We start from the raw sequence: 17,812 nt of genomic DNA on the forward strand, positions 1-17,812 counted from the left end.
TTCTGTATTGGACAATGACAATAAAGATTATCGTATCGTATCGTATAGTATCGTATCGTGTCATCGTTTTGTATCGTATCAGTGTAAGGTTGCTTCCTATTTAAACCAGCCTTTAAACCAGCCCATAACTTGGGTTTCCAGCTGACTACAACTCCCATCATCCATAGCTAGAAAGGCTAGTGATCAGGGATGATGAGAACTGCAGTCCCAAAACAGCTGGGGACTCCAGTTTGGGAGACACTGTTCTAGCTGATATATGGTCAAAGCACCTCTGGCCACATCACCCTTCTGAATTTTAACTTTACTTTGAGCCCATAATTTTAGAACAGAGTTTCCCAGACTTGGGTTTCCAGCTGTTTTTGGACAACAACTCCTAGCTAGCAGGACCAGTGGTCCGGGATGATGGGAATTGTAGTCCGAAAACAGTTGGGGGTCCAAGTTTGGGAAACCCTGTTCGAGAACGATGAGAAGAAATGGGTTTAAAAAATCAAATCAAAATCAAAGTGTGTGGTCACTTGGAGGTGATCTCTGCGGTCACCCTAGGTAACCATACTGACCAGAAATGGCTGCTTCAATGGACCTGTGCAGGTAAGACTGCTCCCACCTCCACAAATGTGCACACCAACGACTGGCCTGCGCTGAAGCCCGCTTCTTTCTCTGCCCCACAGAATGACTCGTGGGGCAAGCAGTACTCTCACGCCCTCTTCAAGGCCATGAGCCACATGTTGTGCATCGGGTACGGGCAGCAGGCTCCTGAGGGCATGACGGACGTTTGGCTCACGATGCTGAGCATGATCGTGGGGGCCACCTGCTACGCCATGTTCATCGGCCATGCCACCGCCCTCATCCAGTCACTGGACTCCTCTCGCCGCCAGTACCAGGAGAAGGTGAGCTGCAGGGTCGCCCGGTTTTTCTAGTGGTGTCTTGCAATGTGCCTTGTGGGCAAGTTGAGCTCTTGCAAGGCTCACCTCGCCGGTCAGTTTCAAAGCAGGCCGGAAGCTGAGCGTTGCCATGCAATGCAGGAATAGTCAGCGTAGTTGGAGCAAGGGGTCTGACTCAGTCCATGCTCCTGTTTAATCAGGTCTTTTATTCAGAACAATGAGGACTAGGACCTTAGAATCTTTAAGGGAAAGGGGCGTAGCTCAGTGGTGGAGTGCATGCTATGCATGGAAAGGTCCCACGGTTCGGTCCCCAGCATCTCCAGGTAGGAATGGCAGAGAGAACGCTCCCCAAAACCCTGGAGAGCTTCTGCCAGTCAGTGCAGACAGTACTAAGCTAGATGGACCCCAGAGTCAGTCGAGGGCAACTTCCCATGAATGGTGGAAGATTCAGGACTGACTAAAGGAAGTAGGTATTCATGCAAGGTGCAGTTCACCTGTGGAACTCATTGCCACAAGGTGTAGCGGTGCCCAGCGGCTTGCTGCAAGAGGATTAGACATATTCTGCTATCAATGGCTGCCAGCCACAACGTCTATTTTCTGTGTCCTCTGTCGGAGGCAGTATGCCTCTGAAGTTGCCGGGAATCCCAAGCAGGGAGAGTTGCTGTGGCTTGTGAGATTCTCCTACGGGCGAGAGCAGGATCCTGGAACAGATCATCTGGCTTTTAGCCATAAGGGCCACAATTTGTCTCCCCTGTTCAATTCCCCAGAAGTGGGTACATAAGTAGCAGTCAAGTACAACATTCCTTGTTTTCCTAGAGTAGACATGCAAGGGGATGTTTGATTCAGTCAGTCGGAACTTCCTGTTTCCTCCTGGAGTGGGACATACTTCCTTTGCATGTGACTAGAGGTGGGCGTGACCTTACCTGTCCAGGTAACAAAACGACAAAGCACACAGCACTCTCTCTCTCTCTCTGACTTCCTCCATCGTTGGAGCAGCTTTTTAGCTAGATATGCTCTGTTGGCTCTTAGCCAACAGAGGACACTGGGATTATCCCCATATGGCAGTGTTCCCCAACCTTGGGCCTCCAGCTGTTTTTTGGACTACAACTCCCATCATCCCTCGCTAGCAAGACCAGTGGTCAAGGATGGTGGGAATTGTAGTCCAAAAACAGCTGGAGGCCCAAGGTTGGGGAACACTGCCATATGGGATAGATCCACGTGTATATACTTTGTAACTAAGTCTGTCAACTGTGAACTGAATGTGAGTAAACTACTTTTTATATACAGTGGTACCTCTGGATGCGAACGGGATCCGTTCCAGAGCCCAGTTCGCATCCTGAAGCGAACGCACCCCGCGTCTGTGCATTGCAATTCGCCGCTTCTGCGCATGCATGTGATGTCATTTTGAGCGTCTGCGCATGCGCGAGCGGCGAAACTTGGAAGTAACGTATTCCATTACTTCCGGGTCGCCATGGAGCGCAACCCGAAAACGCTCAACCTGAAGCAACTTCAACCCGAGGTATGACTGTACTTTAAACAAGATTGTGGCGTGTTTATTCTTTTAAGAGGGATAAAAAGGAATTTACCAGGAACATACAATTCAATACTGAATTGTATAATAGTGAAAGGCTTACGCAAGCCTGCAACCAGCTACCCGCTGTGCGTTAAAAAGGGGAATGTAAAACTCTGCTAACTAAAGGAACTTGCTTGTGCAAGTTGGGAAGGATATTAATAAACAATATATCCTCTCCTGCCTCCCTGAACATTCCCACAAGAGTAGAACATTGGACTAAGTTGGGTCTCTGGCCTGATCCATCTGCGCTCTTCTGATTTTCTTCTCCTCTCGTCTCTCCTCCTAGTACAAGCAAGTGGAGCAATACATGTCCTTCCACAAGCTGCCGGGAGACACACGCCAACGGATCCACGAGTACTACGAACACCGTTACCAAGGCAAGATGTTTGACGAGGAGAACATCCTAGGGGAGCTGAGCGAGCCTCTCAAAGAGGTACGTACCTGGGCAGCATCCACCTTTGGAGAGGGAGAGGGAGGGGTAGTCAAGGTTGGGGAACAGGGATCTGGAAAAGGGGATCCACACATCTTCACTGAAAAACAGCACCCATATAAGCTAAGGGGGGAAAGTCTTAATTGAACAAACTCATGTTGTTGTATGTGCCTCAGTCTCTGACAGTGGGACGCAGGTCTAAACCACTGAGCCTCTTGGGCTTGCCGATCAGAAGGTCAGCGGTTCGAATCCCTGTGACAAAGTGAGCTCCCGTTGCTCTGTCCCAGCTCTTGCCAACCTAGCAGTTCGAAAGCACACCAGTGCAAGTAGATAAATAGGTACCGCTCCGGCGGGAAGGTAAGCTGCGTTTCCATGCGTTCTGGTTTCCACCACGGTGTCCTGTTGTGCCAGAAGCGGTTTAGTCAGGCTGGCTATATGACCCGGAAAGCTGTCTGTGGACAAACGCCGGCTCCCTTGGCCTGAAAGTGAGATGAGTGCCGCAACCCCGTAGTCGCCTTTGACGGGACTTAACCGATCCAGGGGTCTTTTACCTTTAGGTAAAGGTAAAGGGACCCCTGACCGTTAGGTCCAGTTGCAGACGACTCTGGGGTTGCAGCGCTCATCTCGCTTTACTGGCCGAGGGAGCTGGCATACAGCTTCCAGGTCATGTGGCCAGCATGACTAAGCCGCTTCTGGTGAACCAGAGCAGCGCACGGAAACGCCGTTTACCTTCCCGCCGGAGCGGTACCTATTTATCTACTTGCACTTTGACCTGCTTTCGAACTGCTAGGTTGGCAGGAGCAGGGACCGAGCTACAGGAGCTCACCCCATCATGGGGATTTGAATCGCCGACCTTCTGATCTGCTCATTGGTTTAGACCACAGCGCCACCCGCGTCCATTTACCTTTTACCTAATCTTTGACAAGTGAGATACACAACACTTGCCTAGGGTTCTGTTTCTTTGGAATAAAGTCAACAGAGACTGTGGGGTCTTTAGGATATTCCTTTTTTTCTACACATATATATATATATAACCTGAGCATAGGTTAGATTGTGTGAGTGAGTTTTTGGAGCGCTGCTGGAAGTGGAAGGCATAGAGACATGTCTTGCTCTGTGCTGGGCTTTGGGGGCACCCTGCCCCCCTGGAAACCCAGTGTGGAAGCAAGCTCTATGAGAGCGTCAGTGCTGTGAGCCCCTCTTCTCACATGCGCAGGTTTTCTTCCTCTCTGATTTACGACTTGCCCTGCCGCCCCCTTTTAGGAAATAATCAACTTCAACTGCCGCAACCTGGTGGCCAACATGCCACTGTTTGCCAACGCTGACCCCAACTTCGTGACGGCCATGTTGACCAAGCTGCGCTTCGAGGTCTTCCAGCCGGGGGACTTCATCATCCGGGAAGGCACCGTGGGCAAAAAGATGTTCTTCATCCAACACGGCGTGGTCAGCATCCTGACTCGAGGCTCCAAAGAAATGAAGCTCTCAGATGGTTCCTACTTTGGGGGTATGTTTTAGAGAATAGGAGTGGTTTTTTTGGGGGGGGGGAGGAATCAGCAAGCTCCAAAACATGGCTTTGTGTTTTTCAAATATATGTACACTTTCAAAATTCAAGCTTAAAGATGGCTGGCAAACTGGGGTTGCTGAATTGTGGAGGCAATAACCAGCATTCCCGCAATATATGATGTTCAAGGTGTGAGCGCCAATAATTTTGCAGCCCAACTAAGAACACCCACACCGTTTTAATCCAATTTGCTCCTATTTCCTTCCATTCTTGGCAGCTGCTGTGTGGCAAATTTGATGTTCTTGCTGTTGATAGGTTCTACGTGCTCTATCATCCAGCTAATCAGGGATCACGTAGCCAGCATAATGACATCACAGCACCAAATAACCAATCAGGTTTGGCTAGGTGAGAACATCACAAAACCAAATCAGAGAGAGGTAAATGCTTTCTGACCTTGCTCTGAATGGTTAGGACTCTTTTTTTTTGGTCCCGTTTTGCAACCTACCTGAATTAGTGCCGAAAGGGAAATAGGGAAAAAGTTTGGGTGAGCAGGTTGGCTTGAAAGGGGTCAGGTCCCCCCCCTCCAAAAAAAAAAAACCACACACATGCTATTTATGTCAGCTCCAGTAACTTCTTTTTGTAGAGGAGTATGAAACAGTTCGGGCCTAAGATAGATGCACAAGGTCTCCACCCCAAACTGCCTCTCCCAGAGTTATCCTGGAGGAAACCCTTGCTCACCGTAGGTGATCAAGCGACAGGGTGCAAACCTCTCCTGGCAAACACCTGAAACTGTTCCTGATCCCCATCCCCTCGATTGGTCCCTGCAGAGATCTGCCTCCTGACCCGCGGCCGGCGTACGGCCAGCGTGCGTGCCGACACCTACTGCCGCCTCTACTCGCTCTCGGTGGACAACTTCAATGAAGTCTTGGAGGAATATCCCATGATGCGCCGGGCCTTTGAAACCGTCGCCATGGACCGACTGGACCGCATAGGTGAGACGTGTGGCTGGAGGCTATTGGTCACTTGGACCAATGCACTGGCTAGGACAGGGGTGGAGCCTCAATGCCTTCTGGGCAGCCTTCTGGAGGACACATGCCGGTGGAGGCTGGGACCAGGGGGCAGAAGCAGGCAGAGTGATGGGAGTAATTTCTGCCGTTTGTACAGTAGGTTGGTTTCTACAGACACTCACAAAATGCCTCCAGACCAGCAAGAGACATGACCAGAGCTCACAGGCACATCCCTATCAGGGAAAAACACTCACAGAGGGTGTGGAGCTGGGCTGGTGCTGGGGGGTGGCCTGGGAAGAATCTCTAGGGAGCCCTAGAGACCAGCATTCAGCCTGAGGTTCTCCACTTCTGGCCTGGGGGTGGGAGGACTCTGAGGGGGAAGTCAGAGGCACTGATTCTGAAGCAAAAAACAAGCCCCCTGCTTATCTCTCCCTTTTTCTGCCCCCCCTTTCACACACACACACACACACAAATACACATTCCCTCTTCATACCCTCCAACACCTCAAAGGAAAAAAATGGGATGGCACGTTCCCATTTTTATTCATGAAAGCACGGCAGCCATTTGGGGCACTTTTGTGGACAATTTTGTGCCACAATTTCGCCCCCTGATAAAAGCACTTTTTTCAGGCACAGTGCAAGATCGCAGCCCCCAAAAAGTTTTCGGGGGGGGGGAATCACAGCCCGAAATCGTACAAGAGATCCCAGTGTCCCAAAGGGGTGCCATGCTCTCGCAAGAAAAAAACAGATGTCCCAGTTTTTTCCCCGGGAGAGTTGAAGGATATGCCTCTTTCTGCCACACCTATCAATTCCTCTCTTTTTGCCATCTCCTTCTCTCTCTCTGCTGCTCGCTTCGCTCTCACTCTCTTTTCACCCCTTCTCTCTTACTCTCTGGGTTGCAGTTACAGGTAGGTAGCTGTGTTGGTCTGCCGTAGTTGAGACAAAATAAAAAATTCCTTCCAGTAGCACCTTAGAGACCAACTAAGTTTGTTATACCCTCTCTGGGTTGCTATCCAGCTGAGCCCAACTCTGAGCAGATCCATCAAAACTAATGAACCTAACTTTGGTCCACTAATGGGCCTACTGTAAACAAGAGGCAGCCTTCGATTTCTGCCATCCTCTCCTCCCCTCATCCCTCTGCCCTTTGCCCACCAGCACAGAGTTCACCCCAAAGTAGCTTGACCAAGCCTCAGGCACTGTGGAAAGCGGCTGTGTTTGCTTAAGGCCCAGCGTGGAAGCTCTTCCACTGCTGTGCGTGGACATGATGATGATGATGATGATAAATAATGCCCTTTGCTCATCCTCCGGTGTCTCTCCAGGTAAGAAGAACTCCATCCTGTTGCGCAAGCGTGCCGAACACAGCTCCAGCTCCGTCAACCAAGAGATCATCCAGCAGATCGTCAAGCACGACCAGGACATGGCGCACAACATCCAAGAGCTGCAGCCGGTGGTGGCCGGGCGCGAGCTGAGCGGCAAAGCTGTGATCTGGGAGCCCCTGGTGCACGCTCCGCTGCAGACCGCCGCCGCCACCACAAACGTCGCCATTGCCTTGACGCACCAGCAGAGCCTCGCGGCTCACATCTTCCTGCCCCCTTCTTCCGTCACCAGCCCTCTGTCCCCCGACGCCACCCTATACCCTCGCCAGCCCCGGCGCTCCCAGCCCAGCTTGGGCAGCTCGCGCCCTTCCTCGGTCAGCTCTCCCGCTTCGGGGGCGCAGTCCCACTTACAGACGCCGGCGGTCGGGTCCCCGTCCTCCCCTATGGTCCAGTGCCCGTCACCCTTGGAAAGCACCGGCCCCCGTGGCGTTCCTCTCGGACCCTCCACCCCGCAGCCCATACAGAAAGCGGAAGCTGCCCCAAGCCAGCCTCAACTCTCCAAGTCCCGCGGCACCTCTGTCTCCACCTCGCTCCTGCAGCAGCCGGCGAGCATTGCGGCCATCCCGCCCGGACGGACTCTCCACTACAGCCTCTCGCGGGCTACCGGCTCCCACATCTCCTTGTTTCTGCAGCCACAGCAGCTGGTCAAACACCGCAGCACACAGGGCCTCTCGGCAGGCCGCCTCACCCAGGATGTTAGGCCGCTTTCAGCCTCCCAGCCTTCCTTGCCGAACCGGCTCACCCAGCCGGCGGACATGGCCCCCCCTCAGCAAGCCCGGAAGTCGGCCGGGAACCTGACGTACCGGTCGTCTCCTTCGGTCCCCGGGCTTCTGGCCAAGCCGGCCCCCAGCGCTGCCAGGCGTCCTGTTTCGCCCCAGCAGGCCGCTTCGGATTCCAGTCGGTCCGTGAGCGGGCCCAGCACCCCGCAGTCACCTGCCACCACGCCCCGCCACACGGCCGCCCCGTCCCGCAAAGGTTCTGTGGCGTTCAGCCCCGACGTGGACACTGGGAAAGCGAAGCTCACGTCCAATATGTGAGGCCGCAAGAGTCCAGGGCTGCACTTTCTGGTGTCGGAAGGTCAGCCTGTAGGAAAGGCAGGCCTGGGCGGGTGCGGGGGCCAGGAGGCCCGTCTAGAGATAAGGAAACGGGTACTTGGGCAATTCGCCACTATCTCGGGGCAGGCTGTCCACCTCAAAAGTCGGCCTGAGGGGTCTCTGAGCCATGACTGACTGGAGAGGGAGGGAGCTGTTCCCTCAAGGAAAGGCCAGCCTCCCCACTGCCGCCATCTTAGCTCCTTGCCAAAAGGCACCCGCTGAGCCCCGTGCCGCACCCGCAGGGGGCAGGAAGCCAGGCCGCAAACCCCCCTCAGCCACCCTTTGGTTGGGGACACGTCCCTGGGCCTCATTTCTGCCCTGCCCACTTTGGACCTATTAGTGCCTCCACACACGCCATTTCCAGTCCTGCCCTTGACGGTGGGTTGTGTGGGCTTTGCCCCATATTGAAACCCCCACAGGGCCAGTGGGGCGAGGAGAGGCAGCAGAAGGGGTTCGCTTTCAATAAAGTCTGGGCACCCCGTTCCCTCAGCACAGCCTGTCTTTTTGAACGTGAAGGAAGAGATGCGGAGGAGGCCGAACGACAGTCCCGGAAGTCTCCGGCCACACAAAATCTGCCTCTGACGTCCAGCGCTGGGCGGTGACAACGTTGTGGACACTCCTGGATGAGTGCCGTGCCCCCTTGTACCCTGTCTCTCCCCCTCCCTTGAGGGATATTTTTAACAAGGAGATATTTTATCTGGTCTTCTTCTCTTCCCCAACCCCGTTCTCAATTTGTGCAATATGAGATCTCACGGTGTCTTGTGAGAGTGTGTGTAGCTGTAGAAACCCCGGTTCCATGGGAGAGGGAAGGAAGGACACCCGTCCAAGTCCTTTGCCCCCCACATCTGTCTGTCTCTTCTGTCCCGGAGACAATGGGTTGGAAATCCGATTCTGATCTTGCTACTACTGCCATAAACTTAGCAGCTGGGCCAGGCGATAGGGAGCCGCCCCTTATATACACCTATAAACCCCCTGTGTCTTCTTCCCAACCAAACTGGTTCAGGGACCACTCCACTCACTTGAAGGTGCATCGAGGCCTACCTGGTAGAGCTGCACTACAGACTTCCTCAGAGGAGTCTGCTTGGCATTGCGATCCCAGTTCCATCTGGGGAGGGTGGCCTTAGAAAGCACGTGCCCCCTCTGCTTCTGGTTAACTACAAGTTCATCCATACTAATGTTAGAATCATAGAAATGTAGAATTGGAAGGGACCCCAAGGGTCATCTAGTCCAACCCCCTGCAATGCAGGAATCTCAGCTAAAGCATCCATGACAGACGACCATGTTGTAAAGTATATAGGCAGTTTTTTGTGCCTCCGTTTATTCTCTGTCGTCTGTATGATGCTCTCCTTCAAATCACACTTTCCCTTCCTTCAAAATCCCGATTCAGGAAGGGGGAAGTGTGATTTGGAGGAGAACCGACGACGGAGCATGAATGGGGGTCCAGGAAGCTGATGATCCACATTCAACGGCTGTATGGAGGGCCCCAGAAACTTATTTACTTCTCCCTGGTTGCCTTTACTGTAGCTCTGTCACTTGATTGAAGGTACTTTTGCCTATCTGATTAAATGATTCACCGGTAAATTAATCAACAAAATCTGCACACATTGCCTGCATATCAACAAGGGAAAAATCATTCATATATACATACATATACATATGCGCACAGTATACAGTTGTATCCAAAGTTCTGTCAGCACAATGATTTATTTTTCTGCAACAGAACATTCTCTCCCATGCCTCCCACCAAAAATCTGTTCTATGGGGTTAACGTTAACCCAGCCCTGGAGTAGATGTGGGGATAGCATGGGTCACACACAGTGGGGAAGAACCATGGGGAGAGTTCTGTTGCACAAGTGCAAATCTTTGTGCTAATAGAATGAGCATGAATTAGAATTTGTCTCAAACTCCAATCTGTTAATCCGGGGCTGGAGAACCTGTCGTACACTCCTGGTGTTGCCGGACTCCAACTCCCACAATCCCTGAGCATTGGCCATGCTGTCTGGAGCTGAAGGGAGATGGAGTCCTAGAATATCTGGAGGACCAGTGGCGGAGGAAGGGGGTGCGGGGGAGCGGTCCGCCCCGGGTGTCATCACTGGGGTGTGTGTGTGTGACAAAACGAGTTTAAAAAATAATAAATTGAGCTCATGGAACTTTTTAGGAGTGACATGGTGGCTTAGGTGCCTGCAAGTTCCATGCTGCCTGAAACGGCAGCATGGGACTTGAGTCTGCCTATCGCCTCTGTCTCAGCCACCCTACAACTGAAGGGGAGGCGGTGGAGAGGCGCCAAGTGTTGGAGAGGCTCACCCCACCCCCTGGGTGGATTGCCCCGCCCCCAATGGCAGGACACCCCCCCGCACCAGGCACCCGAGTGACTAGCTATGCTGCTGTGGAGGACCACATACATTCCTGATCCCTGGATTAATCAGATGCAATGATTTAAACGTTTCGGACTGAGTCAAAATTCTAATTCCATTTCAATACAGGCATTCCCATTCTACACTCATGCTCAAGAGGTGGGATGCTCCCACTAATATTATCTTAAAAGAGGCACTCCCCTTTTACTCTTTATGTCAGGAGGGAATTCCTCTTCTAAAACGCCAACTTCTGTGACCAGTACAGGCACTGTATCCAACTTTACACCTACTCACAGTAGACCCATACAGTGCGACTCACTGGTCCATCGATTTTCAGTTGGGTCTTCTCTAAGAAAAACCCACCCTCTAGCAAACAAAGTAAGCTTTTACTATTCAAAATAATTGTGTTAAGAGACAGATTTGTGCAGATTTAATTGATTTGTGCAGATTTGATGGATTTGTGCTGATATTTCTTTAATCAAGTGACAGCCCTGCTTTGTTTTCCTTTTGGTTCTTTTTAAAAGTATTTTTTAATTGAATTTTACTCATATAACCCGAATAACAAAATAGAATTTCATGAAACAAACACACAACCCTGCTTTGTTTTTTTTTGATGACACATGCATTTGTTGCAGTCGCTTTCCTAGAAGAAGATTGTGCTTTCCAGCTGCAAAATTTGCATCGAAATATCATTCTACTCTAGGTCCACTCAGAAGCAAGCTTTATTGAGCTCATTGGGACTTACTCCCAGGTATGCGTGTATAGGATTGCAGCCTATTTTTTTAAATGCAGCTGATCAATTAATTCAGTTGATCGAAATATTTTAATTGATTAATACCATGTGTGTGAGTGTGTTTTCAAATGGATGTATACCGATAATGAATTGTGAGTACAGAGGTGCAACTGAAGTGTGTTAAGGGGCATTTTATCTTCAGTTAGTGATCTCGTGCCTGCATCCTTTGGGGGCACGTAATCAAGACGACCTAAATGTACACGACTGGCCTCTTAACACACTTGAATCCTTTTGTATACCTTGTCAGGAAGAGCAGCTATGGAGGCAGGATATGCTCCCCTTTAATGCATGTTTACGGGCATAGTGCAATTATCGAAAAGCAACTAACAATTGAGGATACAGAGCAAGAGGGAAGGAGTTAGCCCTGGATTAACTGAGCAAAAGACTAAGGTGGTATGTCCTTCTGGTTTCTTTTGTATGCGATAACAGCTCCCACTTTGGACTCTTGCAGGAAGTGATGGTTACAGCTCTCCTTCAAGTCACATAGCCAGAGTCACAAGATAATGTTTGGTTTGGGGTTTTTAAAAAATGCAGATTAACCAACAGGGCATTGGCTAGGATTATTATTAATGGGGGGGGGGGGGAGGAATTACCTTCTTCCACTACTGACTGCCATCCCCCTGCTATTTTCTTGGGAGCAGTTTGTAGTGGGAATGTCTATCAGGAGTTGGGAATGTCTATCAGAGTGGATTTGGTGCTGACCTTTAAAGCCCTAAACGGCCTTGGTCCAGTATACATGAAGGAGCGTCTCCACCCCTATCATCCAGCCTGGACACTGAGGTCCAGCACTGAGGGCCTTCTGGTGGTTCCTTCACTGCGAGAAGTGAGGTTGCAGGGAACCAGGCAGAGGGCCTTCTCGGTAGTGGCGCCCACCCTGTGGAATGCCCTCCCGTTAGATGTCAAGGAAATAAACAACCACCTGACTTTTAGGAGACATCTGAAGGCAGCCCTGTTTAGGGAAGTTTTTAATGTTTGATTCTATTTTTAATATTCTGTTGGGAGCTGCCCAGAGTGGCTGGGGAGACCCAGCCAGATGGGAGGGGTATAAATAATAGATGATGATGATGATGATTCCTCCTTCCCCTGCCTTTGTGCACGGCAGGCCATTGAAGGACGAGGGATAAATATTTACACCTCTGTGCCCTAACCCACGCCCCGCAGGTTCCCTATTTGAAATGCCCATCACCAGCGATGAAGGGTCATAACAGGGTAGCAGAGCGCCCTTTCTTTATCTCACCCCCTCCTTGTGCCTAAACACTGCCAGGGGTGGAAAGGAGCTCTGCTTGGGTCCAGCGCAGCCTTCCATCCTTCTAGAACTGCCTAGGTGCCACCCACATTTATTCCTTCTTATGTGAGGGCCAGTAAGCCCACAGTCTCTCTCCAGGAACCAGTAATCTGTGACGTGCAATCAGTACGTGAAAAGGTGTTGCTTTCAGATCCAGCCATGTTATCAATTCAGGGTAGAGTAGCTCCTCAGGAGCCTTGTAGATTTCTCCCTCCTGACCCACCCTACATCCTCAACCAGTTCTGCCACTGTGCTGTCAAACGCTTTTCTAGAGCAGGAATGGGGTAGGGGATCAGTGTCGCTCAATTATCTTTCCCAGGAGGGGAAAATTAGAGGGAGGGTGTTCTCTGATGCAATCTTCAACAGGACCAAACCCCTCGCTGCCCGCTTGCTGCTAGGCTAGAAGCACACACCATAAAGGTACTAGGCCCAGGGCAAGAAACCCTTGGTTGTTCCATTGTTCCTCCTTTAAAATTGTGGAGGGGGCCCTACCATTGGGCAACGTGAGATGGCAGCCTCAGGCGGCAGGTACTAGGGAGCAGCAGCAAAGCATTGGACAGAATTGTGTGCGTTGCACACGGCTTGATCAGTGCCCTCTCAGCTACTCTGATGCCTGCAGATTGCTGGTTCTCGTTTCAGGATTCTACATGTGGAATTCAGTGTGGGAGGGACCGCCATGTCCTTTGCTACATGCATCAAAATGTATTGGGCAGACCACACTGGGTTAAGATGTTGGGGGAGAAGGTAGGCTATCTTAAGGGATGGCAGAGGGTTCCAATGGAAATTGGAAGGGAAAGTGCCAGTTATCGCTTTATTCATCCTATGCCCGGAACAGAAATCAAACCAGCGCATAGGATTCACATTTGCTGATGTTACTTTCCATCCACAAAAAGACGCAGGGTTGATTACGTCCCCCGTCCCCACCCCGTTGTGTTTCCTTTGCATTACAATGAGTAGGGTAGAATAATGTAATGACAACATAATTTACATAGCAAATGACGTAAGTTACATAACTTCACCATAGCAAGGCAGAGAATGTTGTTTTGGAGGAAGGCATAGCTGTCAACCGTCCCTTATTCGGCGGGAAAATCCCTTATCCCAGCGCCGTGTCCCGCTGCTGTCCCTTATTGATGTCCCTTAAATTTCCCGGGTTTCAAAGGAAGCAGCTCCTCTCCCTCCCTCCCTGCCGGCCAGGGAGGAGGGAGGCTCCAACTGTGTTGCTTGGCTGCGTTGCTCAACCAATAAGGAGTCTAAGAACGACTGGGGGGTGGAGCTTGCATGCCTTGTGCCGATCAAAGGGGACTGGCCTTTGCTCAGCGCTTCCCAGCGGAGAGGTGACGGTGGTTTTCCTTACTGCAACCCCTTTGCCAGGTTGCTGCGCTGTGGGAACCACCGCTTGAGGCTTCGTTTGGCTGCTGGCTGGGCTTTCTGCCTTTGGCTCGGAGGGGCTCAGAAGTCGAACATACCCGTGCTCTGAAAATCCCTTATTTTGGCTGCTGAACCCTTATTTCCGAGGTTGCTGGTCCCTTATTTTCAAATCTGTAAATTGACAGCTATGGAGGAAGGTGAACTGCAGTGGAATGGAAAGAGTGATGCCTGCAGCAAATCCAGGGCAGCGCAGGCAATGATGCCTCCTTACGCCCCTGACCAACTTAGCCCCTTACAGGGCATCCCCACAAGGAGCTTGTCAGAGGGAACAGCCAGTACTGCTTTCTTGGTCCTACTCTCCTGTCCTGCCTCCCATCCCACAACGGTCCCCTCTGGCAGGAGCCACCCAGTCTGATCACGTAGGTTCAAAAACATTCCAGAATTTCTTCTTGTTTACACTCGAATTGGGTTAGAGCCATCCGTAGAGCTGCTGTTCCCATAGCCATGAAGCTGGGGGGGAGAGAGAAAGGGAGGGAGGTGTTCTCCACCACCCCCTTTCCTCCCAGTGGCCCCTGTGTGGCCGAGCCATGGCTGTGTCCTCATTGGGGCCTGCTTCTCCTATTTTTCTAGCCCCACTGCCAAGCGCAAAGACTATCTTTTGGGGGCAGGAGATTTTAGGCAGTGTTATGATTGGTGGAGAAGGCAGGCGTGCTAATTGAAACTGCAGATTTGTTGCATCGAAAGATCCATGGGAGTTCATGCATACACACATGCACAGATTCTTCTCAGCGGGGTCTCTATACTCCCTCTGTGCTTTTGTGTGTGTGTGTGTGTGTGTGTGTGTGTGTGTGTGTACGCGCAAACACATATCAAAAGGAGATCTTCCTACCCTAGGAACACGCTAGCGTCTCTGGAGAGATCCAGAATATAGGGATCCCAGTGTCAAGGCATAGCCAGTAGGACACCCCTACAAGCGTGGTTGTGTGTGCGCATGTGTGAAAGAGTCTCTGTAGTGTGTGTGTGTGTGTGTGGGCATACAAGCAGGTGTGAACGTGCGTGCAATCTAGTCACCAAAGACCATGAACCATCACCTTTGCACTCGGCGTTGCTCAGTGTACGGCGCTTGTAGATTTCATATCACGGGGGGCGATTTTAAAAATCTGTGCTCTCTTCTTCTTTTTGTAAAATAAAAATAAAAAATTAATTTTTGTTTCGTTTCGGACGTTGTACCTAACGGATTTCGGTAATAAAGAGAGACTTGGAGCTGGTTTTGTCATTTGGTAATAGCAACGGCTGGGGCTAATTGCCCAGCCATATGGACCTAATGGAACGGTGGGCTGCGCCGTGGGTTTGTTGCGAACTTGGAGGGTTATTCACATATTAATTTTATTTCTTTGTTAATTGCTTCCCATGAAGATTTCCCAAAGCAAACAGCCAGCCATTTAAGTGATCTCAAATCCAGTACAGATACAGGTAGGGCTAAAAGGCATATTGAAAGAGGAAGGTGTTTAACAGGCAACAAAAAGACAATCGTTGGTGCCCATCTGACAAGAGGGCGTTCCAAAGGGAAGAGGCCACGACATTAAAGGCGCAATTCCTACGTGATAGGGAATGGCCCTTTGGAGTAGTAATTAAATTCAGTTACATAACAGCTTAGGAAGTTGCCTTGTACAGAACCTGACAATTCACCTGTATTGTCTACTCTACACCAATTCTCCTCCACCTTTTTAGACCCAGGACCCACTTGTAATCCAAGTGCGGTTTGGGGACCCATTTCTTAATTTTTTATCACATATTTGCTCAGTGGCAGTGCTCCTGTTACAACCCACCTCGGACCAGGCTGTGACCCACTAGTGGGCCCGTCCCGTCAGCTGAAGATGTGTGGCAGCAGCTCTCCAGGAGTCTCTCAAGGCTACCAGTCATTGCTGGCCACAACGACTCGGCTCTGCCTCCATGCCCAGAGGTGGGAATGCTTCTAAACCCCAGTTTCTGGGGACCACAGGAGGGGAGAGGACTCCCTGTGTTCAGGTCCTGCTTGCCCGCTTCTCACAGTGTGGAGCCAGTGAGAGCCAGTGTGGTGTAGTGGTTAAGAGCGGTAGTCTCATAATCTGGGGAACCGGGTTCGCTTCCCTGCTCCTCCACATGCAGCTGCTGGGTGACCTTGGGCCAGTCACACTTCTCTGAAGTTTCTCAGCCCCACTCACCTCCCAGAGTGTTTGTTGTGGGGGAGGAAGGGAAAGGAGAATGTTAGCCGCTTTGAGACTCCTTTGATAAAGCGGGATATCAAATCCAAACTCTTCTTCTTCTTCTTCACCACAGGCATCTGCTTGACCCCTGTGAGAGCAGGATCCTGGATCAGGCAGGCCCTTGGCCTGATCCAGCAGATCTCTAAGAATTATGGAGGAACAGAAGGGTGGGAAATCCTCTCAAAGTCCAAACTAAGAGAAGGCCGCAACAAAGAGACTCCGGTTTGCAAATGAGAATGCAAAACATCGTTCTCTGTGCTTTCCCCACTTCTGTGGGTCACACAAGCAAACCGGGTCTCTCTGCTTTCTCCTAGCTGGATTATCATTTTAAATCCATATTGTATTCCTCTCTCTCTCAATCCAGGGCTAAATAGTGATGTGGTTGCGGACGTGGCAATCTTTCCTGATTAAGGTTTGGACTTCCAGCTTTAAGTAGATTATAAATCAAGATCGGGGAAATGAAGAAAGAGGACAGCAAGCTTGAGGTCAGCTAACAGCCCCCCACACCCTCATTTTCAAGGATCAGGGCTCAGCCTCTTCAGGTATCTCCTGGGTCCCACACCTAAGGAAGGGGTCCACTGCTGACCCCCAGCCTGCTGCCCCACAAGTTGCCCCCAACTGCCCTCACTTGTACTTGCAACCAGTTCAGGAGTGGCACCAGTTGTCAGCCTCCTCTGCTGCCGCCTTAGTTGCAACGTTTCCCCTCGGAGAACTCAGCAAAACAAGCAGATGATGGAAAAACTGGTATTCGATGACTCCGTCTATTGTGGGCTCTGGCTCCCCCTACTGTTGGACTCCTCGCCTTCTGCCCTACCAGCCACCAGTGGTAAATACTGTATTTTGCCTGTCATTGGCTCTGGCTCCGCCCATCCCTAGACCTCCCTGCTTTCTGCCCTACCAGACTCAATGAACATCAGCCATCACTTGGCTTTGCTTCTCCTCCCCGAGCAGCAACAAGTAGACTCGACTTGCTCTTTCTGGGCAGTGAACTGATTGGGCCCAGAGATAGAGAGAGAGAGCTTAAGGAGAAGACATAGCTGTCAACCGTCCCTTATTTAGCGGGGAAGTCCCTTATCCCAGCGCCGTGTCCCGCTGCTGTCCCTTATTGATGATGTCCCTTAAATTTTCCGGGTTTCAAAGGAAGCAGCTCCTCTCCTTCCCTCCCTGCCGGCCAGGGAGGAGGGAGGCTCCAGTTGTGTTGCTTGGCTGCGTTGCTCACCCAATAAGGAGTCTAAGAACGACTGGGGGGTGGAGCTTGCATGCCTTGTGCCGATCAAATTGGCCACGTTGCCTGGGGACTCGCCTTTGCTCAGCGCTTCCCAGCGGAGAGGTGATGGTGGTTTTCCTTGCTGCATCCCCTTTGCCGGGTTGCTGCACTGTGGGAACCACCGCTTGAGACTTCGTTTGGCTGCTGGCTGGGCTTTCCGCCTTTGGCTCGGAGGGGCTCAGAAGCTGAACATACCTGTGCTCTGAAAATCCCTTATTTTGGCTGCTGATCCCTTATTTCCGAGGCTGCTGCTCCCTTATTTTCAAATCTGTAAGTTGCCAGCTATGGGAGAAGACCAACCAATGGCATCTCTGCCCAAAGGCCCTCCAAAATCCAGAGCAGACGATGCAATCAGTAGCTTGCATGAGAGGGAGGGAAACCAGTGGTGGCTAGTCCATCAGGGTGAATGGGAGAACTGCCCCACCAACCTCAATCTGCCTCCACCCGCCTGCCTTCTTATTCGCTGTTGACCACTGCCCCATATGGCAAGCTGTGACACTGCAGCTTCTCAGGAAATAACATTCTGGGCTGACTCCGCTCCTCTGCACTGGCCATGGGCTGTTAGGAAGGAGCGTTAAGAATAGGGTTACCAGATGTTCCCGGGCACAGTCCCCAGATTTGCAAATCTGTCCGCAGTCAAA

General features: G+C 51.2%; 1 protein-coding gene and 1 long non-coding RNA gene across 3 annotated transcripts in view; one reads left to right on the top strand and one right to left on the bottom strand.

The window, feature by feature from the left end:
- HCN3 (hyperpolarization activated cyclic nucleotide gated potassium channel 3) overlaps positions 1-14,862 on the top strand; it is a 31,091-nt gene extending 16,229 nt beyond the window's left edge. The window contains exons 4-9 of one of the 2 annotated variants that reach the window (XR_014519725.1): positions 669-887; positions 2,741-2,887; positions 4,145-4,385; positions 5,210-5,374; positions 6,708-13,343; positions 13,856-14,862. Coding sequence is in view for 1 of the 2 variants with exons in the window: in XM_083477510.1 (XP_083333636.1) it covers positions 669-887; positions 2,741-2,887; positions 4,145-4,385; positions 5,210-5,374; positions 6,708-7,801 (1,866 nt within the window). In the remaining variant the exon portion in view is untranslated. Of the gene's footprint in view, positions 1-668; positions 888-2,740; positions 2,888-4,144; positions 4,386-5,209; positions 5,375-6,707 lie in introns of both variants that reach the window. The other variant, XM_083477510.1, reaches the window with a different exon arrangement.
- Positions 14,863-15,090: 228 nt separating this feature from the next.
- LOC310694562 lies at positions 15,091-17,797 on the bottom strand. Its single transcript, XR_014519751.1, has 2 exons — positions 17,472-17,797; positions 15,091-16,941 (listed from the first exon to the last, which is right to left on the bottom strand). It is a non-coding gene; the product is annotated as an uncharacterized lncRNA (long non-coding RNA).
- Between the last annotated feature and the right edge of the window lie 15 nt (positions 17,798-17,812).

This window comes from Podarcis liolepis (assembly GCF_965112155.1).
Source record: "Podarcis liolepis genome assembly, chromosome: 15".
NCBI classification, from domain to species: Eukaryota; Metazoa; Chordata; class Lepidosauria; order Squamata; family Lacertidae; genus Podarcis; species Podarcis liolepis.